This window comes from Schistocerca nitens, chromosome 3 (genome assembly GCF_023898315.1).
Source record: "Schistocerca nitens isolate TAMUIC-IGC-003100 chromosome 3, iqSchNite1.1, whole genome shotgun sequence".
NCBI classification, from domain to species: domain Eukaryota; kingdom Metazoa; phylum Arthropoda; class Insecta; order Orthoptera; family Acrididae; genus Schistocerca; species Schistocerca nitens.
In genome coordinates, this window is record NC_064616.1 from 187,870,939 (window position 1) to 187,898,602 (window position 27,664).

A 27,664-nucleotide genomic window follows, 5' to 3' on the forward strand; every position below is an offset into this window, starting at 1 on the left:
ATTATCAGTTATGACAGTAAATATCTGAACTTTAAAATGTTGTACAGGTTTTTTTTTTTTATTTTCTCCAGTTTCATCAAGTGTAGCACAGATGCTGAAATTGTTGTACTCTGCATTTCACTGGCATCGTCTTGAAGTCTACTGCTTATATTATCACAGTCAGCACTTTTGCTTTTGCTTTAATATCTGAAAATGTGGACCACATTGCTTGGACATACCCTCAAAGCATGTACCTTTCATCCTGACTCACCCTGTATATCAGTAAGGCACTTGCACTTGCACTTGTTGTAATACATGCTCTGCCAAATGTCCACAGATGGCAGGATTCAACATCAGCTACTTGAATAGGCAATACTGTGCCTGTTAAATACAGGCAAAACATCTTTTATGATGATTGCTGTCTGTGCAGAAAATGTTCCTGATACTGTGTGCTGATTCAGGCCCAATGCAATTTTCAGGGCCATTCACAAACAGCATAGCACCCTCCTCTAGATCAGAAAAGCACTCTATCTCTTAAAAGTAACCAACTCCTTCTAATTTTGCACTGTTCTTTCTCAACTTCAACATACCTCCCACAGAACACAGGAGTCATCTATGTGTTACATACGAAGACATTTTTGTTTTAAATTCATCACTATAATATTTTGTATTAAGGATACTTGGTATTAGATTTTGTACAATTTCTGTACATTACCAGCAACTGTAGAACATACTCTGACATCAACATTTTGTCTTATTTTGATGCAGGAAATTATTCCAGGCATTTGTTACAAATGTTTACACACATCTTGTATTTTTCTTAAAAATGACTACATGAAACTGCGCGTTATATGTAAGAACGTCATTCAAATATGGCTTACCTCCTTTACGGATATCTGTGTGTAGGTGAGCTAGACCCTTTGCAACAGATAGTGCCATTCTACATAAACAATTCCAGTCCACCAAATTACTCCTGAGATAATCCTGAAGGCAGCCATTTGTGGCATATGAAAGCACCAGCAAATAATCAATGTATCCCTCAGCACTCACACGTTCATCTGACCCTGATCAATAAAAAATAATAATACTAACAACAAGAACAAGAACAACAACATAATAATAAAGGAAGGTGCTACCTCTAAGTGATTTGCACAGTCCTAATGGGATTATTTACAAATAATAAAATAAAAATAATGATGATGTCACATGTGCATTTACTGTAAATACAAGAATCTAAGTAATAAAATGCTATAAACTCAAGGGAGGTGAAATTTCAATTACTTAAAGTAACACAATTTTATTTTGAAGTTATTTTATGGGACTTAATTGTCTGCAATTTGGTATGACTTGTATTCTTTGCATCTGGGAAGATACATACTTATCAATTGTGTTTATGCTTGAAACCTTCAATACAAGTTTTTGTATTAACTGCTCATCCGATAGCATTGTTGGCCATTGGCACACAGGCATGATAAAAAAAAAAGCTCTGAGCAACATTTTAAACATAAAGCAAAGAAACAAGTTGTCTGTCTGTCCATACAGAAAAACACATGAATAGCATCAATCTTTGATAATATTACACAAGTTTTATTAGTCAGTTCTACTCCATTCTCCTTCTCTTTATACATTTTGCTGTCTTCTCCAACAAAATTACAGCATTTTAAGGTGCACACTTATGTACGCTCCCCTCCCCCTCCCCCCTCTCTCTCTCTCTCTCTCTTTTTCTCATTTTCCCTTTACTGTGCACTTATACTGGCACTGCACATAATTTATTCTGATGCTGATGAACCATTTTGTGCTTGGACTTGCTTTGATGTTTGTTAACGTTCCAGATCTGGCTCCTACAATGACTATTCACTGCGCACTCTTTCTTACTTCTCGCTTATTACATTTTGGTCAAAGTAATGGTCAATGAAATTTGTTTTATTATTTGCAAAACAGAAACATACATACCAAAATATGTTAACAAAGCAGGATTATCCATGAATGGTAAGCAATAGATATCACGTTCATTATGAAAGTATTGTCTATGGTGGCCTGGAAATATTTTTACTGCAACTTCCTTGTCAAGCAATGTTCCTTTAAACACACATCCATATCGCCCCTGGCCTGAAACATATATGAAGACAGAAGGCTCTAACAACTGCATATGAAAAATACAAATACAAATACAGATTTCAGTAAACCTTACAGAAGTGTAATGTTACATAATAAAAAGTGATGGCTACATGGAGAGGTATGTGTGTCTGCAGGTGTGTACACACACACACACACACACACAGTCCCCATTGGAAACATAGGGAATAGTGTACATAGCGTGTATAGTGAAATGGAGGAGTGGATTGGAGAATGTGCATGTAGAATGAGTGGAATGGTGAGAGGGGGCTGGTGGCATCTGGATAGGGATGGGTGTGGAAAAGGGGCTAGTGGAGACTGAGGTCAGGGAGACTGCAGGATCCAAAGAAGTGTTATTCAGAGAATCTGGTATTGTGAGGCACCCACTGAAGTCTCATATCATGTTTTGCTACTGGGTGGTCAACTGAAGACATCAGCTGTCAACAACTGTAAGTGACAGCCATTGAGAAACTGAATTATTGCATGCAAAACATGATATGCTTTATTCACATTAGATGGTATTTCATAGTGTAAACTGAGAAATGACAGCTATAACTCTAATTTCAAATTCTCACTAATGGAATCTTTGTAAGAATGCATGCATGTAGACAGTGATAAGTGCCAGAAACATAGCAGCCATTAGTAGTAATGTGTGCGTTGTTACAAATCTGGGGATGATGTGGATAACTAGAACTCAGATACAGATTCTGAATATGTTCCTGGACTCAAATGCGCTTCAGGAGTTTTTGCTAATCATGTAAATGTGAGTATTTATTTAACAAAGTAAGTCATGTCCCATACCACAGTTTACATGAATTAACACAACAAGATAATGGTTGAAATACCTTGACATTGTTCATGTGCTGCAGTATGGCAAGAATAAAAACAATTTTATATTTTGCTGAATCATAGATAAGTTTCTGAGGTTGTTATATTTCACTACTATAAATATTATTAATGAAAATCGTAATACCAGAAACTGAAACAATTTGAACCTTTCACATCTGTATTTTTGAGAGATTTTGCAGTAGTGTTTCATTAATTTAAACAACAAGCAAAAGCCAATGTTAACCCATGTAAAGTGCATTCTGTTTGTAAGTAAACAATGTTAAGTACCTATTGATAAATTTTTACAAATAAAATTTGGTAAAATTTAGAGATTCTGAGCAAATAATGTCATAGGATCATATGTCCTATTCTTAACAGTTTCTGAAGAAACTGTTGAATACAATGGGGATTAAGACAAATGCAAGTATAGTAAATGAAACATTGGGATTTAACATTTTGTTTAATTGTGTACATTTCCTCGCAAAAAGAACAGAGTGAACACAAAAGAGAAACTTCTCACTTTTATTTTACACATGTGTGTTCAAGTGATGATCATGATGATGATGATGATGATGATGATGAAGTCCCATACTCTGTAACAGAATGTAGGGAACCATGCGGGAGACCCTCACTGCCATACTAGGCAAGGTCCTAGTAGATGTGGTTTGCCACTGCCTTCCTCCGACCAGAATGGGGATGAAGGAGCGTACAAATGAGCTCAGATCAGCAACACAGCAGCTGTCTACAAGAACTGCAAAATGCATGCAGTTGACAGTGGACTTTTTGAACACCTTTTGTAAGGGGATATATACTACCAAACAAAACATCAGATCACAGAGTTTCACTTACTATCGCCTGCACTTGTCCTGTTACCCACTGTGTTCATTAGTTTCCTAGGAAGCTGTCAAGGACAGGACATATGCTCATATGACAATTTTTTATTCAGGATCACTAATATTACCACTCCTCAAAGCATGTACCTTTCCTCCTGACTCTCCCTGTATACTTGTAAACAATGACTTACCTGAATTTAAAAATCACATTGCATGTACTTGAAATATCTCATTTATGAGAGTTTATTGAAACTTTACTGTGAAATTTCTCAAATCAATCAACTTGTCCCCTACCACTGCTTACAGCTAAGGTCTTCAAATCTGTCCCTAACCACAGTTTAGCAGTGGCTATCCATTCATATGGACAGTTGGCTGGTGGCCATGCCCACATAAAAGACTACACTGTACTTCTGACTGGAGTAGGATGTTATATGTGGGGGCATAGGACATGGTCTTGTACTTGTCTCTTGAGTCTTCAATAGGGATATGAGCCCTGTAGGTGAAGACACTATCACTGTCTTAAAAATGACAGTAATTATCTGACAGAAGTTATTCATCAGTTATTTGACTCTTCCACGTACAAGCCCTGTGACAGTTATTTCGCCCCAGAAATCTTGCATAGTCTCCAATCCCTACCCAAGACACTCACTCTCTTGCTCAAAACAAATGAACAGGACATCTCTGACTTGATGTCTGAATAAGTTGTTGGAAAAGAAGGACTATACATAGACGGTAGGACGTCTCTGAAGTCTCATTTGTGGAGATTTTTAAGGAGATTATGCTTTTAAGAAGTATTGCAGGCATTTTGAGGTTAAAAAATGTGAGGTACCTTACAGGCATGTTTGTAGGAATGCCTGTGGTACTACCATGTCCAGCTGGGCGAGTTTGACATGAGTGGACAGGTACTGTTCCTGGATTCTAGGGGGAACATCTGAGACCAACTGACTGTGTGTTCCACAGTCTTTTCTCACTTTCAGAAGAGAGTGAACAAAGCTTATTCACTGAGGGAGATAAAGTCTCCACGAAGTCAGTTTATGTTAAACAGAGCTAGCAAGATATCATGACAGGCTCTACTGAGTTTAGTTGTTACTATAGAAGCACTATAAGGCAATCTGGAATCAATTTCTAACTCTGCACCTCTTGGTGAATTCCATGAAATATGATGAATGTAGTGTAGCTGGCAGAGAACATTTCAGAATGATATTCCACAATTATAAAAACTGAAGTGAAACTCAAGTAATGATATTCTCTCATTACCAATGTGGCTAAAAGTATGCACCTAACCCACATTACACTTCATGAGAAATTTTTCAGTATGATGCTTCTTGGTATGCCCAATAATTGCAAATATTTTACTGAGTGTAAATGAATATATTTACTTACCTACAATTGTGGATATTTTTAGGTGCTCCAAGGCATAGGTGTCGGATTGGTAATTTCCTGGACTTCCATTGTCCATAAGATGAACAGCATCAGCTGTCTGCTTGTAAATAGAGGCTTCATGTATTTTCCACAAAACGATTACTCCAACACCCACAGAAATTAACACTAGTACAAGGCCACAAACTAAGGCAATGAGAATAGTTCGATATCCATCGTCAGCAGGTTCCATTAAACTTGTAGCTATGAAAAAGAGGATGAGTGAAATATGTTGGTTATTTAATAATACTTTATCACATAAATAGACAGAAGTATTGTACATGTTAAAGGAAATTTTCAGAAATGCTCAACACAGAAGGATGATGAAAAACATAAATCTGCAATGTTATGTTACTAGTTCATAAAAATCAAGTATTCAAAATTTATTCTGAGGCAGCTACAGATGAAGTTCTGCAAGTCTAGTCTTTAAGTATAAATGAAATCACACACAGATCTCCACCAACAAAATTTGACATGTTGTTTGTGGACATTATCTGATATTTTGGTATAAGGCACCTATGGTATCCAGAGGCTCATTACAGAGTAATAATTTAATTACAATTTGTTAGGCTTTGCTGTCAGAATTATCCCTGTTGCTTCGGCATAGTGTTGTCGTGCCGCTTCTCCACTGCATCCAGTGCACCCATACACAATGTGCAAATCACTACACTCCTCATCAGTTATTTCCCAGCTACTGTGTGTCACTGTTAACATATAATTATCACTGCCAGAAAAATAAATCTAAGACAGAACAAGCAACACTGAATGAAACCTTGAGGACCAGCAGTAAAATAAGCATTGCTGTTGTTAACATCAAGTAATGTGAGTGAATGGAACAAGTTTGTTTCCAAAATAGACCCACAGCATATACTGTCGACATTTGCACTACTATGCACATACTTTCACTGCAATACTGATACAAGGGGTAAGAATCAAATTAAATGTAATTACTCAGTAACGAACCTCTAGAGACCACATGTCCCATACACCAAAATCCTCAGGAACTATCCTGAACAACTATCTAAATTTTGTCAGTGGAGTTCTGGTTCCCCTGGATATGATGTGTGTGTAGGGAACAAATCCAACAGTGTCCACAGACAGTCTTAATGGCCAGAATACAACATCACTGACCATATAAGAAGAAGCAAACTGTATTTGTAATCAAATGCTGTTTTAAAACTGTGAAAGCAGTATTCTTAGGATTGTGAAAGGAGCAAAATGACGGCAATTCTTAACTCCATTACTCACTGAACAGATGGAGCACATAAATTTCACTTTCCACTGATACACCAGGATATCCACAACAGTCAAGGCAGATGGAGACTAACTGGGGCTAAATCCCAAACCAAACTAACTGCTTCACTCCCATAATGTTATCTATGAATATTGTGTTACAGTGCAAAGGGACTTAAGTTGCATATAAACCTGTGAAAATAAGTAAAGGGAATGAAGATCAGCATTTAATGTCCCGTCATGTATGAGGTTATTACAGACAGAACTAAGGATCAAATAGGATAACTAGGCATGTGCTTTTCAGTGAAACCATCCAACCATTCACTCTAATCAGTTTAGGGAAACCATAGAAAACCAATGGCCACACTGTCATTTAAACTCTGATCAAAGTTCATTGCCCAAACCACTACAATTTTGATAGTAAAACTGCATTTTATACATTACCTAAGACTAACTAGCTAGACTCCCTCAAGGGACGTGAAATATATTCAAAAACTAGGCTTTTATAAATGCTGCAAAAAATGGACTTTTAACATAAATGGAACTATTATCACCACTTCAATCAACACCAACCTAACTCGTGTCAAATTTTAAAAATTGGAAACTCCAGATTGGATTATCAACAGTGTAAGGAAAAGATAGACTGCTACTTATAATAAAGCTAACACATTAAGTTGCAAACAGGCACAACTAAAATACACTTACACACAACCTTTCGACCATAAATCTGAAGAAAGAAAAAGAAAAAGAAAATCATACACACAGTTATTCACACAAGCAAGCACACCTCAACACACATGACCACCATCTCCGGCAGCTCACACCAGAATGCAACTGTCATGTAAATGGAAGCAGCAATCTGAAGGGTGTGGGGAAGGGAAAGGGATAGCAGTGAATGGGTGGGGGGGGGGGGGGGGGTGGAGAACAATGGTGGTTGGTGGAGTGTGCAGGGACTAGACTGCCAACAGATGCAGTGTCAGGAGCCTGTGAGGTGGGAGGGGGAAACAGGAAGTGAAAAAGGAGAGGTATAAGGAAAGATGTGTAAGTACATTGGCTGAGGACAGCACACAAAGAGTGTGGGAGGCAAGAAAAGGGAGTAGGTGACAAGACAGAGGGGGAAGAAACTGTTGGATGGAGGGTGTGGGACAGTATGTTACTGTAGGTTAAGGCTGGAATAATTTTGGGAGTGGAGAATGTTTTATAGGGATAACTCCCATCACCACAGTTCAGAAAAGATGGTGGTGGTGGTGGTGGTGTTGGTGGTGGCGGCGGTGGTGGTGGTGGTGGTGGTGGTGGGGAGGAGGATCCACATGGCTCAAGTAGTGAAGAAGCCATTTAAATGAAGCACAATATGTTCAGCTGCTTGTTATACCACAGGGTAGTTTACTTTGCTCTTGGCCACAATCTGGTAGTTGCCGTTCATCCTGGTGGACGGCTGGTTGGTAGTTACACCAATATGAAAAGCTGTACAATGATTGCAGCAGAGCTGGCATATGACATGGCTGCTTTCACATGTGGCCCAGTCTCTGATGGGTACGCTAAGCCTGTGATAGGACTGGAATAGCAAGTGCTGGGGGTGGACTCGGCAAGTCTTATACCTGGGTATTCCACAGGGATAAGATCCTTAGTCAAGGGACTGGGATTGCAAGTGGCATAGGGTGGACTAGGATGTAGTGGAGATTGGGGATCAACATAACTTCACTTTAGAAGGCGAGGGGGGGGGGGTAGGGTAATCTTGGGTAGGATGTTCCTCATTTCACAGCATAATGACTGTGATCAAAGAAGGATGTGGTTCAGTTGTTCCAGTCTGTGTTGGTACTGGACAATGAGGAGGGCACTCCTTGGCTGGTTCTTGGGGATGGTGGGAGGATTTGGGGTGCGAGGGGGAATGACACAGGAGAGCTGTTTGTGCACTAGGTCTGGGGATAGTGCATGTTTGAAGGCCTTGGTGAGACCCTCGCCACACTGTGCAAGTGAGTTTTTGCCACTGCAGATATGCCATCCCCTGGTGGCCAGGCAGTATGCCACCTCCCTGTACACCAACATACCACACACACATGGTCTTACAGTTATTGAAGACTTCCTTTCCCAACTTCCTTCAGACTCCAGACCCACTACCTTATTCTTCATACACATTCCTAACTTTATCCTAACTCACAACTACTACTGCTTTGAAGGGAAGGTACACAAACAAATCTGTGGCACAGCTGTGGACACCCACATGCCACCCTCCTCTCCAACCTGTTTATGGGCCATCTAGAGGAGACCTTTCTAGCTTCACAAAATGCCAAATCCCTAGTTTGGTTCAGGTTCATTGATGATATCTTTACGATCTGGATTCTGGACCAAGATGCCCTACATTCATTCCTGCACAATCTCAACAACTTCTCTCCCATTCACTTCACCTGGTGCTCTTTAATTCAGTGTGCCACCTTCCTGGACACTGACCGCCTCCTTTCTGATGGCTCCATTCACACCTCTGTCTACATTAAACCCACCAACCACCAATTGTACCTGCATTTCAACTGCTTTCATCCCTTCCAAACCAATAAATCCCTCCCGTACAGCCTGGCCATCTAGGGACAGAATACCTGTACTGACAAGAATTCCCTTGACCAATATGCTGAGGATCTGTCCAAGGCCTTCACAGACAGACACTATCCTGCACACCTAGTCTGCAAACAGATCTTCCATGCCATTTCCCCCTCACACCCCAAATCCTCTCACCATCCCCAAGAACCAGCAACAAAGGAGCACCCCCTTTGTCACCCAACACCAGCCCAGACTGGAACAACTGAATCACATTCTTTGCAGGGCTTTAATTACCAATCATCATGCCATGAAATGAGGGACATCCTACACAAGATCCTTCCCAACCCCCCCCCCCTTTTCCCTTTCCAAAGAGATGTTCTGTCGACTCCCAATCTGCACAATATCCTAGCCCATTCCCATGCCACTCCCAATCCCAATTCCTTGTCACAAGGATCATATCCCTGTGGAAGACCCAAGTGCAAGACCTGTCCAATCCACCCACCTAGTACTTCCTATCCCAGTCCTGTCACAAAATGGTTCAAATGGCTCTGAGCACTATGGGACTCAACTGCTGAGGTTATTAGTCCCCTAGAACTTAGAACTAGTTAAACCTAACTAACCTAAGGACATCACAAACATCCATGCCCGAGGCAGGATTCGAACCTGCGACCGTAGCGGTCTTCCGGTTCCAGACTGCAGCGCCTTTAACCGCACGGCCACTTCGGCCGGCAGTCCTGTCACAGGCTTATTCTACCCGAACAGAGACCGGGCCACCTGTGAAAGCAGGCATGTCATATACCAGCTCTGATGCAATCACGGTACAACTTTTTATACTGGTATGATTACCAATCAGCTGTCCACCAGGATGAACGGCCATCACCACCAATCTGTAGCTAATAGCAAAGTAGAAGACCATCCTGTGGCACAAGATGCAGCTGAACATAAAATGCTTGATTTTAATGGCTGCTTCACTACCTGAGCCATGTGGATTCTCCCTACTACCACCTGCTTTTCTGAACTACACAGACAAGAGTTGTCCTAACAACACATTCTCTGCTCCCGAAATTATCCTGCCCTTAATCTACATTAACATACTGTCCCACATCCTCCACCCAACAGTTTCAACACCCTTTGTCCTATCACCTCCTCCCTTCTCTTGTCTCCCACTTTCTTTGTGTGCTGCCCTACACCAATGCACCCAACCATCTTTCCCTGGTCCTCTCTTTCTTTGCTCCCTGTTCCCCCCTTCCCCCTTTCTTGCCCAACGGCCTACTACCCCTATGCCTGTTATTCCCGGCGGGGTCAGGGATTTTCTCTGCCTTGTGATGACTGGGTGTTGTGTGCTGTCCTTATGTTAGTTAGGTTTAAGTAGTTCTAAGTTCTAGGGGACTGATGACCATAGATGTTAAGTCCCATAGTGCTCAGAGCCATTTGAACCAACCTGTGCCTGTTGGCACTCTAGTCCTTGCACACTCTGCCAAACAGCATTCTTCTCTGTTCCACTCATACACTACTATCTCTTCCCCTTCCCCACTCCCTTCAGATTGTTGCTTCCCTTCTATGTAACAGCTGCATTCTGGTCCAAGCTGGCAGAGATGGTGGCGATGTGTGTGTGTGTGTGTGTGTGTGTGTGTGTGTGTGTGTGTGTGCTTGCTTGTGCCAATGAATGTGTGCTTGTTTCTTTTTCTGATGAATGCTGTGAATGAAAGCAAATGTGTAAGTGTCTTTTAGCTGTGCCTGTCTGCAACTTAACATATCATGTTTACAGTAAGTAACAATTTACCTTCACCTTATGTTCTTGTCAAATTTTGCACACAAAAACCAATTTTGTTCTTAAATAGATACACAGAGCAAAGCCGATGCCTAGCTGACTTTATTACACCACTATGTTATAAGGAACACAAACTGACTAATTAACAATGTCCACAAAAATTTACTGATGTTATTCCAGTTAATGAGAGCCAACTTTAAAAAATTAATAGAAAAAACTGGTAAATTGAGGAGCAAGATGACCTTTTCCGCTATAATGTTCACTACAGAAGACTTACACAACTTATTCAGAGACTCCCTACTCAAACTTTTCTATCCCAAAAGCATCCAGACAATCAATGGACATGCTGGATACAAAGAATTCAAAGTTCTTGGCTGGTAAGAACATGACAACAGACCAAAAATGGCCTGAGTTATATAATCCCCTCTCCCCCTCCCCCCTTTTTTTTAATCAAGTGGATTGTATTCATTCATCATGACTCTGATACCAGCTCTCTATCAATTATCTTATAAAATGTTCCATTTTCCCCCCTCAGTCTTCCATCCAGCTCACTGATCAACAACAACTCAAATAGGATTTCAGAGACCTGTTGAAAGAATATACAATAGTCACATATTGAGATAGTTTTCTGTTTGCCCTGGAGAAATTGCAGAACCCTCTATTACATACCTTAATATTAGTTCATCTATCACAGAATAACACCTGTATCATTCACTGTGAAAATATCATTTTCATGAGATCTGATATTAAATCAGATTTTACTTTAGTAAACATACATAACTAATATAATAGCTATGGTCTCTTGAACAAATGATCTACTATCATCTTGTTGAATCTTAACTAATTCCTGTGGTTTCCTTGGGTTATCACATACAAATGTTGATATGATTTCTTCAACAAGGTATGGTCCAGCAGCTAAGTGAATGGATCTGTAATTACATGTTAACAGAATTCTTTAGATAGAAGCATACATCCCAGTTCTAAATGGTCATGCAGAATAGGAGATTTTTTTTAAAAAAACCTTGTCACCATACTGTAGCTGCCAACAGTCTTCCAGTTAATTGAAGGAACAGCTTTATTTGAAATGTTATTAAACTGGGATAAAAACCTTATGTCCTACCTTCCTAATTCACATATCTCTCACCTCCCAAGAATTTTGGCTGCATATGAATGCCGTTGGCTTTCACTTTCGGGTGGCCATTTGCTATAATAAACAAAATGATCAAGCAGAAGGGCTCTTACGAGGATGGCCAAAACTACATATCATGGCAAGCATGAGAGAGTTCATATTCCTCAAGCATATATGAAAATGCTCGACTGTGACACAGCTTTACTTCTCTGTGCTTAGCTAGTAGAAGAAGTGAGTTGGCCACATAATCAGTGTTTTAGATCCAAGAAAATAATCAGGTACTTGAACACATTGCACAATGCATCATACACTTATTTCACAACCCATAGTTTAAGTAATAATCTGCAGAAATTAGGTGCTACAGCTTGAGGATTAAATTGTCCATCATCGTGTGACGATTATTATTTTATTATTGACAAGATATGTTTAATGATGGTCTGTGCAAACAAATAGGAGCCACAGTTAATACAAAGTAATGTGAAAGAGGCATAGGTACAAACACAAAGGATATATGACATCATCTTTCTAGCATCCAATGATTTCATTCATATGCCATTTCATTGCTCAACTTCTGAGTGGCAACATTTGACTTGATAAATTATGACATTTATTAATCTACTTTTGATTTTCTCCCAGGGGTGAGACTAGAATTAAAATTATGGTAACTTAATGTAACAATAGAAATTCAGTTCGCTGCAAATAGTAAGGCAAGGACCATAACTCATCTCGCACACCATCCACAAAAATAATATCAAAACTAACAAAAATGAACACTGAGATTTTGACTACATCCGCAGTAAAATACAGCATAGAACCTGCACTGACCAGTGAAAGCATAGTAATTCAGTCCAACTCAATAAAAGCAATTAATAGTGTTACCTGAAAATAGAAAAAGAAATAACTAGATTATTGCAGACTGGATCTACCAAGGGAGGGAATTTTGTGCATAAAACAATCAAACCATAGAAAAAAAGTATTTTTGAAAGTTTGGAAATCCATAAATGTTCTGTTATTGTTCAAATGAGTTGGAAAGTTGAACAACTAAAGTTTAATTATTGCCAAGTAAATGGCTACAATAATTAACAACATTAAGTCTGAAATCATTAGTGCAATTTCACTACTTTTAAGAAATGTGAACACTTACCACGTGACAGGGCAGTAGTAATGTCCTCTGTGGGCATAACATAATCATCAATGAAGTTCACATTGCACAAGTTGCCTGAACAGCAGCAAAATCTTGAATTGTTTCGTGCAGCTGATGGTTTGTCAGCAATGCATTTTGTCTGAATGCAGTCACTCTTCCCAGAAACCTCCCAACAACCTGAAAGAAATGTTTAGTTATAGTTCACCTTTTCATGAGACACCAGTCGTATTATGTTACAATAACAACTAAACGTCTATATCCGTAGGACCAAATTAAGGAGCAGATCTCCACGGTCATGGAATTTGTCAGTACATGAAATTACAACATAAAAGATATAACAAATAAAATAATATGTTTAGAACCCAAAGAAAGGCAAGCCATAAGTTTATGTAAGCACAATCAACAATATAACACAGGAGTCAGCTTAATTTTTCAAGGAACTCCTCGACAAAATAGAAGGAGTTACCCACGATGAAACTCTTCAGTTTTGATTTGAAAGTGTGTGGATTACAGCTAAGATTTTTTAATTCTTGTGGTAGCTTTTTGAAAATGGATGCAGCGGTATGCTGCACACCTTTCTGCAGTAGAGTCAAGGAAATGCGCTACAAATGCAGATTCGATTTCTGCCTAGTATTAACTGAGTGAAAGCTGCTAATTCTTGGGAATAAGCTGACATTGTTAACAAAAAATTACAGTAAAGAGAGGCCAATGTCAGAATACCCAGACTAGCAAACAGGGGTTGACAAGAGGTTCACAAACTTGCACCACTTATTATCCAACGTATCCATTTCTGAGTCAAAAATATCCTTTGAGAATTGGAAGAGTTACCCCAAAATATAATACCATACAACATAAGCAAATGGACATGAAAAGTAGTCTACTTTGCTTATTTTCAAGTATCACTTACTTCAGATATCGCTACATGTATATAGTAACACCAAATTTCTACCACTGATTGTCTTCTCATTTTCTATATTTCTCAATCAATTCAATCACTGCCTATATGTTATCAATTTATAGTGTGCTTAGTTCATAATTAAATCTTACAGCAAAAACACTCATCCCATTCTGGAGTGCTATACCAGGAAGGAAGATTAAACCTAAACACTTTGTCAATGATGAGGTCAACAGAGATGGAGTGCAAGCTCATGTTGAACGAGAATGTGGAAAGATATCAGCTATGTCCTCTCCAAGGGCACCATCCTGGTATTTGCCTTAAGCAATTTAACCGAGCGAGGTGGCGCAGTGGTTAGCACACTGGACTCACATTCGGGAGGACGACGGTTCAATCCCGTCTCCAGCCATCCTGATTTAGGTTTTCTGTGATTTCCCTAAATCGTTTCAGGCAAATGCCGGGATGGTTCCTTTGAAAGGGCACGGCCGATTTCCTTCCCAATCCTTCCCTAACCCGAGCTTGCGCTCTGTCTCTAAAGACCTCGTTGTCGACGGGACGTTAAACACTAACCACCACCACCATAAGCAATTTAGATAGACCACAAAAAAACCTAAATGTGGATGGTCATATGGGGATTTGAGCACTAGTCTTTGCAATTCAGTATATTAACCACTGCACCACCTCCCCCAGTTGCTATATGAGCAGCAGCAATTCCTGCTGTTGTCAGCTTGTAGGTTTCCCTGAATTTTACACCAGACAAATGAAATGAATCACAAGTTTCAGTGAAGTGCACAAAGATCTCATAGAATGTGTATTTCGGTGTCGTTGGTAAATTCTGTACAGATATGTTCATAGTGGGTTAAACAGCAAGTCTGCAGTGTCATAATTAAAACTGAAAAGTACTTAATTTACAGTCACAATGTAATATTTTATGTTTTTCAACAATCCATACCAGTGCTTATGCAGTTAATAGACTCACAGGGATGTGAAGTACATGGTGGAAGAGAATTCTAGTAACAAAAATAACTAAATATAATTGAAACTGAGACCTGCCACATGAAAGGTTCCTCTACAGAGAAAGTGCTTCATGAGGAGGGCACAAGGTACAAAACAAGGGCCCTACCCTCTCCCCTTATTAACAAGTATGGAGTGTTATCTGAAACTGACAGTGAATCTTAACAAATGTGACACACTCCTCCCATTACAGAGCCTTCACCATCACATTCCAAGTCAAAAAAAGACGAAGATGGATAGGGATATATTTCTGGTTGGGAGTTCAAACATATGGTTAATAATGGGGTCCTTCAGGGAAACAGCAGCAAGGGATGGGGAGGAGGAGCATTTGCATTCAGTTTGTGTGTCCGGTGAACTCATTCAGTCATATTGTGGCAGATTGTACCCTGATCTGAGATCATATTTGATTCCTTCCTATGATTGGTAGAGATGTTAAAGCAACTGACCTCGATTATGTGATATCAACTGTGTGCATATTATAATGAGGGCAAGTGGAAGGCCTTAACCAGAGGCTAGTGATTTTGTGACCCATGCAAGTGTCAATGTTAACACCACAACATCGGCAACTACGACTGAAATGAGCACGTGACTGCACTGGACGTTGGCGCAGTGACAGAGCGTTGCATGGACATGAAGGCTATCAGTGGCACCAATGTTACTGTCCAGTCACTTGCAGATGAGAGAGGAACTGAATTTCAGAGTAGCAAAGCAAAAGCAGAAATGTGTAGCTCTGTTTTCAAACGTTCCTCTACAAAGGAAAATCAAAGAGAATTGCTCCAATTTAGTTCTTGTACCACTGGAAAGATGAGTGAAATAAGTTTCAGTGTCAGTGGCGTTGAGAAAAAGCTGACATCATTTAAACTGAAGAAAGCTCCAGGGTCCTATGGAATGCCTATCAGATTCCATATGAATTTTCGACTGAGTTATCCCCTTTTTCTGTCGCTGATCCCATGAACAAAAAACCGTGCCCAGCAGGTCGAAGAAAGAACGGGTCACATCTGTTTACAAGACGGATGGTAGGCACTTCCACAGAACTGCTGTCCAATATCCTTGACACCGACTTCTTATAGAATGTTAGAATATATTCTGAGCTCAAATATAATGAGGTATCCAGAATGAGATTTTCACTCTGCAGCGGAGTGTGCGCTGATATGAAACTTCCTGGCAGATTAAAACTGTGTGCCCGACCGAGACTCGAACTCGGGACCTTTGCCTTTCGCGGGCAAGTGCTCTACCAACTGAGCTACCGAAGCACGACTCACGCCCGGTACTCACAGCTTTACTTCTGCCAGTACCTCGTCTCCTACCTTCCGAACTTTACAGAAGCTCTCCTGCGAACCTTGCAGAACTAGCACTCCTGAAAGAAAGGATATTGCGGAGACATGGCTTAGCCACAGCCTGGGGGATGTTTCCAGAATGAGATTTTCACTCTGCAGCGGAGTGTGCGCTGATATGAAACTTCCTGGCAGATTAAAACTGTGTGCCCGACCGAGACTCGAACTCGGGACCTTTGCCTTTCGCGGGCAAGTGCTCTGCGCAGGAGAGCTTCTGTAAAGTTCGGAAGGTAGGAGACGAGGTACTGGCAGAAGTAAAGCTGTGAGTACCGGGCGTGAGTCGTGCTTCGGTAGCTCAGTTGGTAGAGCACTTGCCCGCGAAAGGCAAAGGTCCCGAGTTCGAGTCTCGGTCGGGCACACAGTTTTAATCTGCCAGGAAGTTTCATATCAGCGCACACTCCGCTGCAGAGTGAAAATCTCATTCTGGAAACATCCCCCAGGCTGTGGCTAAGCCATGTCTCCGCAATATCCTTTCTTTCAGGAGTGCTAGTTCTGCAAGGTTCGCAGGAGAGCTTCTGTAAAGTTCGGAAGGTAGGAGACGAGGTACTGGCAGAAGTAAAGCTGTGAGTACCGGGCGTGAGTCGTGCTTCGGTAGCTCAGTTGGTAGAGCACTTGCCCGCGAAAGGCAAAGGTCCCGAGTTCGAGTCTCGGTCGGGCACACAGTTTTAATCTGCCAGGAAGTTTCATATCAGCGCACACTCCGCTGCAGAGTGAAAATCTCATTCTGGAAACATCCCCCAGGCTGTGGCTAAGCCATGTCTCCGCAATATCCTTTCTTTCAGGAGTGCTAGTTCTGCAAGGTTCGCAGGAGAGCTTCTGTAAAGTTCGGAAGGTAGGAGACGAGGTACTGGCAGAAGTAAAGCTGTGAGTACCGGGCGTGAGTCGTGCTTCGGTAGCTCAGTTGGTAGAGCACTTGCCCGCGAAAGGCAAAGGTCCCGAGTTCGAGTCTCGGTCGGGCACACAGTTTTAATCTGCCAGGAAGTTTCATAATGAGGTATCTCGAACAGAATGACATATTCCATGACAACCAGCATCGATCATGTGAAACCCAACTCGCACTTCTGTCGCATAACATATTGAAAGTTTTGGATGGAGGCAGTCAGGCTCATGCAGTATTTCTTGATTTCCAAAAAGCATTTGACTCCGTACCACATATATGCTCATTACCAAAAGTATGGTATTTTGGGGTAACAAGCGAAATATGTGACTGGATTGATAATTTTTTGGTAGGGACGACGTAGCAAGTTACCTAGGATGGAGAGTCATTGACAGATGTAGAAGTAACTTTGAGTGTGCCTCCGGGAAGTGCGTTAGCGCCCTTGTTGTTCATGTTGTCTATTAATGATCTTGTGGACAATATTAATAGTAATATCACATTTTTGCAGATGATTCAGTTATCTATAATGAAGCACTGTATGAAAGAAGCAGCATAAATATTCAGTCAGATCTTGATAAGATTTCAAAGTAGTACAATTATCGACAACTTGCTTTAAATGTTCAGAAATGTAGAATTGTGCACTTCATACAACGAGAAAAAGCAGCAGTATCCTATGACTATGATATAAGTCAAAGTTGGAATTGGTCAACTCATACAAATACCTGGGTGTAACACTTTGTAGGGCTACGAAATGGAATGATCACATTGGCTTAGTCGGGGGTAAAGCATGTGGTAAATTTCAGTTTATTGATAGCATACTGGAGAAATACAATCAGTCTACAAAGGAAATTGCTTACAAATCACTCGTGTGACCCATCCTAGAATACTGCTCAAGTGTGTGGGACCCATACCACGTAGGACTAACAGGAGCGGTAAAAAGGTTTCTGTTCGAAAGCCGTACAGCTCAGTATCGGTACGCCAATCAGGAAAAATTGTCCTGAGTAATGAGGCAATCATCCCACCGATGACGATACCCGTTTGGTGAAACACCGTGTTCTGCTGCGTGAAGAAGTCCGTAACTGCCTGCTGTGCGTCTGCGTCCGACACGAATCGTCGCCGCTTCAAGGGGTTTATTATAGGACGGGAAGCATGATAACCGCATGGGAAAAGATCAGGACCATAGGGCGGGTGCTCGAAGGTCTCCCACTTGAGCGAGGCTCAGGCTGGCTTCCCAGATCGACTGGCGACTTGTGTCGAATCGTGACCAGCATGGAACTTTGCGCACCATTCCACAACTGTGGTTTTCAACGGACACGAGACATTCTGCCTCACACACATTCTTCATTTTCGGGTGGATGTCTACTGACATTTGTCCTTCGGCACCCAAGAAAAGAATAACAGCACGTTGGTCCTGTTTGGACGCATTTGGTAATAACATCGTCATAGTTAACATTTCTGCAATTACCACATGCACGACGGAAAGACACAAATGACACACAAATCCCCTGCCTACCTGTCGGTACTTACATACCCGCATCAGAGTCACGCTACGTTGCATATAAGCTGCAGCAACGCCTTCAAACGGAAACTTTTTAATCGACCCTTACAGAATGTATACAGAGTAGGGTAGCAAGCATGGTCACAGGTTTATGTAATCCATGGGACAGTGGCCGGCCGGAGTGGCCGAGTGGTTCTAGGCGCTTCAGTCTGGAACCGCGCGACCACTACGGTCGCAGGTTCGAATCCTGCCTCGGGCATGGATGTGTGTGATGTCCTTAGGTTAGTTAGGTTTAAGTAGTTCTAAGTTCTAGGGGACTGATGACCGCAGATGTTAAGTCCCATAGTGCTCAGAGCCATTTTGAACCATGGGACAGTGTCACAGAGATACTGAAGGAACTAAACCGGTAGACTCTTGAAGACAGATTTAAATGGGGCTTCTGAGGTCGTATATCCAACTGTATACAGTCCTTTCTCTCCCCACACTGTTTTAAATAGCGAATCGGCAATGTCCTGCCTGACCACTTTGAACAAGAAAATGGTGTCTTTTACGGTACTGATTTAAGTGTGATGTCTTTCCCATACCTGTTAATAGTACAGACGAATGTTCGTTGGTTGTAGACGTCACCTCTGTCTTTTGTTCCTTCTCCAACTTTGCAACAACCTGTCAATTGCAATTGACAATTATAAGACTGGGGGAATGGATACAGAAAACTGAGACGTCTGTGTGTGTCCTTTACAAACGTTCACAGTCTGTTGCTAAGTTTCCTAACAAAGGACACTGACTTTTACTCGTATTTTACACGAACAGTGGCATTTTTGAGCCTCTTATTTGACTTCAAGCTTACGTGGTGGCCAAAACTATGAAAGCACGGTTCCTAAATGCACTACATATATCAAAAAGCTTCAGTTCATGTGGAGCAAGACACCCACTTAAAAATGTTAAACGTGGTGCGCCATGAAGGAATTAGTGTGGTGACTGAGCATTTCAGGACCAGCCCCATTCAGAACATCTGTCCCGAAGCCAGTCAGTCGCCACATAACACCAGGCAGCGTCTCTCTCAGGAGAGTCAAGCCTGAAAAACCATATCCACACTGTGGACACGTGCACACTGTACCTTGCTCACCCACCAATGGAACGACTTTTCAGCAGCCCATCGAGTAATGAGGCCTTTTCGGACCCTCACAAATAACTGTCCTTTAGAGATGGATGTGACTCATTTCAATGTTTTACACCAAAGCGGGAGTAGATCTCCCAACTGGTTTTTTAAGAGGCGCAGCTTATTTTAAATTTGGAAAAATTTAAAAAAGCAGTGCACTCCGGATTAAAGTTTTAGGTCTATTTTTTTAATAATATTTAATATAGGCACCACGGTTCGACACAAGGTAACTCCGGTGGCTGTTCAGTAGTTTTCCCCCACAATGCCTTCAGGAGTGGGGCTTCCAATTAATATACTGCACTTAGCCTAAAACTGGATGCTATCCTAAAGGCACTGGAGCAGCTGAGTCGACTAAAAGAAAAAAGTTTCTCATCTGCTCTGAGTCCCTTACTGCCTTATAATCGTTGCAGCAGGTGTAACCCAGTGATAAAATGACCTAAACCTTAATGGACACCTAATATTTCAACAGCGGGGGAGGTATTTTCTGGTGGGTAGGGCTACTAGGCACGTGGAAATCTAAGGGAACGAGCAATCGGATCAAGCAACCAAGTCTACATCTACATATATATTCCGCAAACCACCTAACGGTCCATGGCGGAGGATACCCTGTACCACTCTTAGTCATTTCCTCTCCTGTTCCACTCGCAATCAAAGTGGTGAAAAATGACATATGCCTCCGTATGACCCCTAATTTCTCATATCTTATCTTCGTGGTCCTTACGCAAAATGTATGTTGATGGCAGAAGAATTGTTCTGCAGTCAACTTCAAATGCCGGTTCTCTAAAATTAATCAATTGCGTTCTTCGAAAAGGAAATCGCCTTCCCTCCAGAGATTGCCATTTGAGTTTCGGAAGCAAACCTAGCACCCCGTCTCTGAATTGCTTCGATTCTTCCTTTAACCTGACCTTGTGCGGATCCCAAACACGCGACCAGTACTCTATTAGGTCACACTAACGTCCTATATGCGGTCTCCTCCTCAGATGAACCACACTTTACTAAAATTCTCCCAATTAATCGAAGTCGACCATTCGCCTTCCATACCACGATCCTCACACGCTTGTTTCATTTCATATCGCTTTGTAACGTTACGCCCAGTTATTTAAACGACGTGTGACTGTAATATGTAGGATACTACTATTGCTGTATTCGAACATTTCGGGTTTGTTTTTCCTACTCATCCTCATTAACTTACAGTTTTCTACATTTACGTCTAGCTGCCATTGATCACATGAACTAGAATTTTTGTCTAACTCATGTTTTATTCTCCAACAGTAATTGAACTTCGACACCTTCCCGTACACCACCGCATCACCAGCAAATGGCGCATGGTAGTCCACCCTGCCCGCCAGATATGCTTCTCAGAAATCTATAATCTGCCCGTTGTTTTCCACCTATAGTTCGCAGTACATCAAGTGAGAGAAGGGCAAGTTGAGTTTCACACGTGCGATGCTTTCTAAAACCGTGCTCATTCGTGGACATAAGCTTTTCGATCTCTACGAAATTTATTACGTTCGAGCTCAGAATATGATCTAGAATTCTGCAGAAAACCGATGTTAAAGGAGCACGAAGTGGAGCAATGTGCCATTCTCCTGCACTCTGACATCTCGTCTTGGGTGAGAGAGCTTTGAAACTGTGGGAGGAGGTGGAGCCAACACTGAGCAACAACAGGCTGAGGTGATGAAGACAATTATTCGGCTAAGATGTACTTCATACTAGTCACTGGCAGGATATATTCATCTTAATTCGGCTCGAAATAAGATACTATCCCAGGAACACTTCGTTTCATGCTCTGGCAAGAGAACACTCCGTCTGTGATTCCAACGGTGTAAAAATTACTGTACAGCACATACTAAATGAGCGCGTTTTCTATTTTGACGAGTGAGAAGAAGCAAATTTATTTGGGTACCTGCCATCTATTTTAACTGACGAAACGGGTGTAGTGAAACTTTTAAAATATTGTGTAATGTCTAGATTCCAGTCTAAGCTTTTAGGTTGCAGACTTCAGTATGTTGCAGTGATCAGCTAGCCTCATTTATCACTTGTATTACTTTTGATCTTTCCATTGGTTTTCTTTTCTTTTTTTTATAGAAAGATGTACAATGATAGCAAACATGTTTTACGTATATCTGTGATTGCGTGCGTGTGACACAGATACGTAAACCGGCAGAAAACGGCGCTGCGGTCGGCAACGCCTATATAAGACAACAAGTGTCTAGCGCACTCGTTAGATCGGTTACTGCTACTACAATGACAGGTTATCAAGATTTAAGTGAGTTTGAACGTGGTGTCGTAGTCGGCGATGAAGTGGGGATTTTCCCGTACGACCATTCCACGAATGTGCAGTGAATATCAGGAATCCGGTAAAACATCAAATTTCCGACATTGCTGCAGTCGGAAAAAGAACCTGCAAGAACGGGACCAACGACGACTGAAGAGAATCGTTCAACGTGACAGAAATGCAACCCTGCTGCAAATTGCAAAGCGGGGTCATCAACAAGCGTCAGCGTGCGAACCATTCAACGAATCATCATCGATATGGGCTTTCGGAGCCGAAGGCCCACTCGCGTACCCTTGATGACTGCACGACACAAAGCTTAACGCCTCGCCTGGGCCCGTGAACACTGACATTGGACTGTTGATCATTGGAAAAATGCTGCCTGGTCTGATGAGTCTCGTTTCAAATTGTATCAAACGGATGGACGTGTACAGGTATGGAGACAACCTCATGAATCCATGGACCCTGCATGTCAGCAGGGGACTGTTCAAGCTGGTGGAGGCTCTGTAGTGGTGTTGGGCGTGTGCAGTTGGAGTGATATGGGACCTCTGATACGTCTATATACGACTCTGAAACGTGACATCTACGTAAGCATCCTGTCTGATCACCTGCATCCATTTATGTCCATTGTGCACTCCGACGGACTTGGGCAATTCCATCAGGACAATGCGACACCCCACAAGTCCAGAATTGCCACAGAGTGGCTCTAGGAACACCCTTCTGAGTTTAAACTCTTCCACTGGCCACCAAACTCCCCAGACATGAACATTATTGAGCATATCTTGGATGCTTTGCAACGTGCTGTTCACAAGAGATCTTCACCCCCTCGTACTCTTACGGATTTATGGACAGCCGTGCAGGATTCATGGATCAGTTCCCTCCAGCACTACTTCAGACATAAGCTGAGGCCATGCCATGCCGTGTTGCGGCACTTCTGCGTGTTCGCGGGGACGCTACACGATATAAGGCAGATGTACCAGCTTCTTTGGCTCTTCAGTGTACTTTAAGCTTGTAGTTACAGCAGACTCACAATTTTACCGACAGGTCGTCCTTTTAAATTATACCCATATCACAGATGTAAGCCTCTGCAGGACTGTGCGCATTGCGACCGTCTGTCGAAGCAGAAGTTGGGGCAAAACAAGGAACAACCAAATGAAGGTATCAGTTTGCGTTACACAGCTGAGTTTCAGGGCAGGTCAGCTGTCTTCCAGTGTTCCAGTCTGGCGAGTTCGTGGAAGTCGGCTCTTTCAATAAGCAGTCAATTGGGGCCGTTCTGGAATTAAAAGAAAACTTACATCCCACATCTCTAAATAACACTATTTATTTGTATGGCTTCCTGATCGCTTCGGATAAAAACCTAGTTGCACCAGCGTCAGTAAAATACATTAATATTACCTTCCCAGTCGTGAGAGGAAAGTCGTGCTATTTTTCAAAACGCAAAGCAGTTACTCATGTTTCAATCCATGCGCGTGGAGGCCTCTCTGTGTACAATCACTGAGATGATTTAAAACACTGTAAAATTTACATGAAATAAATTATTTGGTGCATTTGTTCCGTGGTGGTCATGTAATTTTAAAATAAGCACTTTTATCTTAAGGAGCAACGGTAGATATCTGCCAACATCCTGAGGTAAGAATGTGCCTCTCTGGTACAACAATCGCTTTGAGTTACTCTGCTCACATCTGAAATGACCTCGCGCTGGTCTCGCGCTAGTGAACAACGGCACCGAAGGCTGCATGAAACCGCGAAGGACTGCACCTTTTACGCTTATCTCACTACGACTCACAGCCGCCAGACGGCCAGTGTCTCACTTAGCTCACGTATAAAGTTTGTTCTGCGCCTGAAGATAGGGAGGCTAATATGTTCATGATGACCCCCTTGTACGGTTTTCAAGTATGAAGACTAAGGTGGCCCATATACTGTTCTATCACAATCGAACCGTGAAAAGCCAAATGCTTCACTGTAATTAACAAAGCCTGTAACGGTCTAGGGTCTTCATTTGAGGCTTTTAAGAATTATGAAGCAACTTCAGTCCCTTTCTTTTACTTTGCTTTACTTTTAGCAGCCTGAAAGTTTCTCATCGTGTGAAATCCACAAATTTTAGAGGGTGAGATTTAAAACAATACCTCTCTAACTCACGACAAGGAACAACTTGCGACAATTAATGTTAAAATATTTTTATTTCGAGAAGAAAATTATAAACCGGTGTTCATAAAAGAAGGTTGTATACCTGGAAGAATCCTGGAGATACTAATAGGTATCAGATAGATTATATAATGGTAAGACAGAGATTTAGGAACCAGGTTTTAAATTGTAAGACATTTCCAGGGGCAGATGTGGATTCTGACCACAATCTATTGGTTATGAACTGCAGATTCAAACTGAAGAAACTGCAAAGAGGTGGGAATTTAAGGAGATGGGACCTGGATAAACTGAAAGAACCAGAGGTTGTACAGAGTTTCAGGGAGAGCATAAGGGAACAATTGACAGGAATGGGGGAAAGAAATACAGTAGAAGAAGAATGGGTAGCTCTGAGGGATGAAGTAGTGAAGGCAGCAGACGATCAAGTAGGTAAAAAGACGAGGGCTAATAGAAATCCTTGGGTAACAGAAGAAATATTGAATTTAATTGATGAAAGGAGAAAATATAAAAATGCAGTAAATGAAGCAGGCAAAAGGGAATACAAACGTCTCAAAAATGAGATCGACAGGAAGTGCAAAATGGCTAAGCAGGGATGGCTAGAGGACAAATGTAAGGATGTAGAGGCTTGTCTCACTAGGGGTAAGATAGATACTGCCTACAGGAAAATTAAAGAGACCTTTGGAGAGAAGAGAACCACTTGTATGAATATCAAGAGCTCAGGTGGCAACCCAGTTCTAAGCAAAGAAGGGAAGGCAGAAAGGTGGAAGGAGTATATAGAGGGTTTATACAAGGGCGATGTACTTGAGGACAGTATTATGGCAATGGAAGAGGATGTAGATGAAGATGAAATGGGAGATAAGATACTGCGTGAAGAGTTTGACAGAGCACTGAAAGACCTGAGTCGAAACAAGGCCCCAGGAGTAGACAACATTCCATTAGAACTACTGATGGCCTTGGGAGAGCCAGTCATGACAAAACTCTACCATCTGGTGAGCAAGATGTATGAGACAGGCGAAATACCCACAGACTTCAAGAAGAATATAATAATTCCAATACCAAAGAAAGCAGGTGTTGACAGATGTGAAAATTACCGAACTATCAGTTTAATAAGTCACAGCTGCAAAATACTAACGCGAATTCTTTACAGACGAATGGAAAAACTGGTAGAAGCGGACCTCGGGGAAGATCAGTTTGGATTCCGTAGAAATGTTGGAACACGTGAGGCAATACTAACCTTACGACTTATCTTAGAAGAAAGATTAAGAAAAGGCAAACCTACGTTTCTAGCATTTTTAGACTTAGAGAAAGCTTTTGACAACGTTAACTGGAATACTCTCTTTCAAATTCTGAAGGTGGCAGGGGTAAAATACAGGGAGCGAAAGGCTATTTACAATTTGTACAGAAACCAGATGGCAGCTATAAGAGTCGAGGGGCATGAAAGGGAAGCAGTGGTTGGGAAAGGAGTGAGAGAGGGTTGTAGCCTCTCCCCGATGTTATTCAATCTGTATATTGAACAAGCAGTAAAGGAAACAAAAGAAAAATTCGGAGTAGGTATTAAAATTCATGGAGAAGAAGTAAAAACTTTGAGGTTCGCCGATGACATTGTAATTCTGTCAGAGACAGCAAAGGACTTGGAAGAGCAGTTGAACGGAATGGACAGTGTCTTGAAAGGAGGATATAAGATGAACATCAACAAAAGCAAAACGAGGATAATGGAATGTAGTCAAATTAAATCGGGTGATGCTGAGGGGATTAGATTAGGAAATGAGACACTTAAAGTAGTAAAGGAGTTTTGCTATTTAGGGGGTAAAATAACTGATGATGGTCGAAGTAGAGAGGATATAAAATGTAGACTGGCAATGGCAAGGAAAGCGTTTCTGAAGAAGAGAAATTTGTTAACATCGAGTATAGATTTAAGTGTCAGGAAGTCGTTTCTGAAAGTATTTGTATGGAGTGTAGCCATGTATGGAAGTGAAACATGGACGATAACCAGTTTGGACAAGAAGAGAATAGAAGCTTTCGAAATGTGGTGCTACAGAAGAATGCTGAAGATAAGGTGGGTAGATCACGTAACTAATGAGGAGGTATTGAATAGGATTGGGGAGAAGAGAAGTTTGTGGCACAACTTGACTAGAAGAAGGGATCGGTTGGTAGGACATGTTTTGAGGCATCAAGGGATCACAAATTTAGCATTGGAGGGCAGCGTGGAGGGTAAAAATCGTAGAGGGAGACCAAGAAATCAATACACTAAGCAGATTCAGAAGGATGTAGGTTGCAGTAGGTACTGGGAGATGAAGAAGCTTGCACAGGATAGAGTAGCATGGAGAGCTGCATCAAACCAGTCTCAGGACTGAAGACCACAACAACAAATTACCCTATTCTTCCAGTCTACTGCGTGGTAACTGTAGCTGTAGGGATGGAAACCAGAAAAGAATCGATCAAAATTTCGGAGCACTGGACTGATCTTACTGTGGGTGGTATGGGTGCGATGTTTGATGCAATGGCAATAAGAAGCCATATTTAAAACGGTATCACGATGGACGCCATTCTCCTGGAGACATCGGTAATAGAATGTTTCACCAACTCTGTAACGACAGCAGTTAAGAAGGACTATTAACGTGGAAAACCGTACATGTAGGCCCCATACAAACTTGACGTAAAATGTTCCTTACGTGGTATCGTCAGCTTTCTCTACGCAAATAATCCATCATGCAATTTATATTCACTCTGCCTATTATTACAGAAATCTCTTCATATACACTCGTGCTCATAAATTAAGGATAATTGCAGAATGTGGTGTCACACAACGTGGCATTACACAAAACTGGCGCTAATAGCATAGGCACATAGGGAACACACACGACACAGATCTGTAAGTCCACGGCATTGGTGATAAGGTGAGAAAACCGTCCCGAAACACATGTGCTACAAAACGCCACTGTTTCCTGCGCATCTGCCCCGACATCAATATGGGATATGATCACCCGAACAACGGGTTGGCATCTTCTGAATCAGGTGGTCGAGCAGCTGCTGGGATATAGCCTCCCATTCTTGCACCAGTGCCTGTCGGAGCTCCTGAAGTGTCGTAGGGGTTTGAAGACGTGGAGCGATACGTCGACCGAGAGCATCCCAGGCGTGCTCGATGGGGTTTAGGTCTGGAGAACAGGCAGGCCATTACATTCGCCTGATATCTTCTGTTTCAAGGTACTCCTCTACGATGGCAGCTCGGTGGGACCTTGCGTTATCATCGATCAGGAGGAAGGTGGGACCCACTGCACCCCCGGAAAGGCGGACATATAGGTGCAAAATGACGTCCCGAGACACCTGATCTGTTACAGTTCCTCTGCCAAAGACATGGAGGGGTGTACGTGCACCAATCATAAATCCACCCCACACCATCAAATCACGACCTCCATACAGGTCCCTTTCAAGGACATTAATAGGTTGGTATCTGGTTCCTGGTTCACGGCAGATGAAAACCCGGCGA

The 27,664-nt window shown here is 41.8% G+C and overlaps 1 protein-coding gene across 4 annotated transcripts in view; it reads right to left on the reverse strand.

Annotated features, from left to right (window-relative positions):
• LOC126248132 (bone morphogenetic protein receptor type-2) overlaps nt 1-27,664 on the reverse strand; it is a 382,553-nt gene that overhangs the window by 71,604 nt on the left and 283,285 nt on the right. For all 4 annotated transcript variants that reach the window (XM_049948824.1, XM_049948823.1, XM_049948821.1 and 1 more), the window contains 4 exons: nt 12,984-13,160; nt 5,139-5,378; nt 1,933-2,088; nt 861-1,043 (listed from right to left, as the gene is read on the reverse strand). In XM_049948824.1, coding sequence (XP_049804781.1) covers nt 861-1,043; nt 1,933-2,088; nt 5,139-5,378; nt 12,984-13,160 — 756 coding nt within the window. The remainder of the gene's footprint in view (nt 1-860; nt 1,044-1,932; nt 2,089-5,138; nt 5,379-12,983; nt 13,161-27,664) is intronic.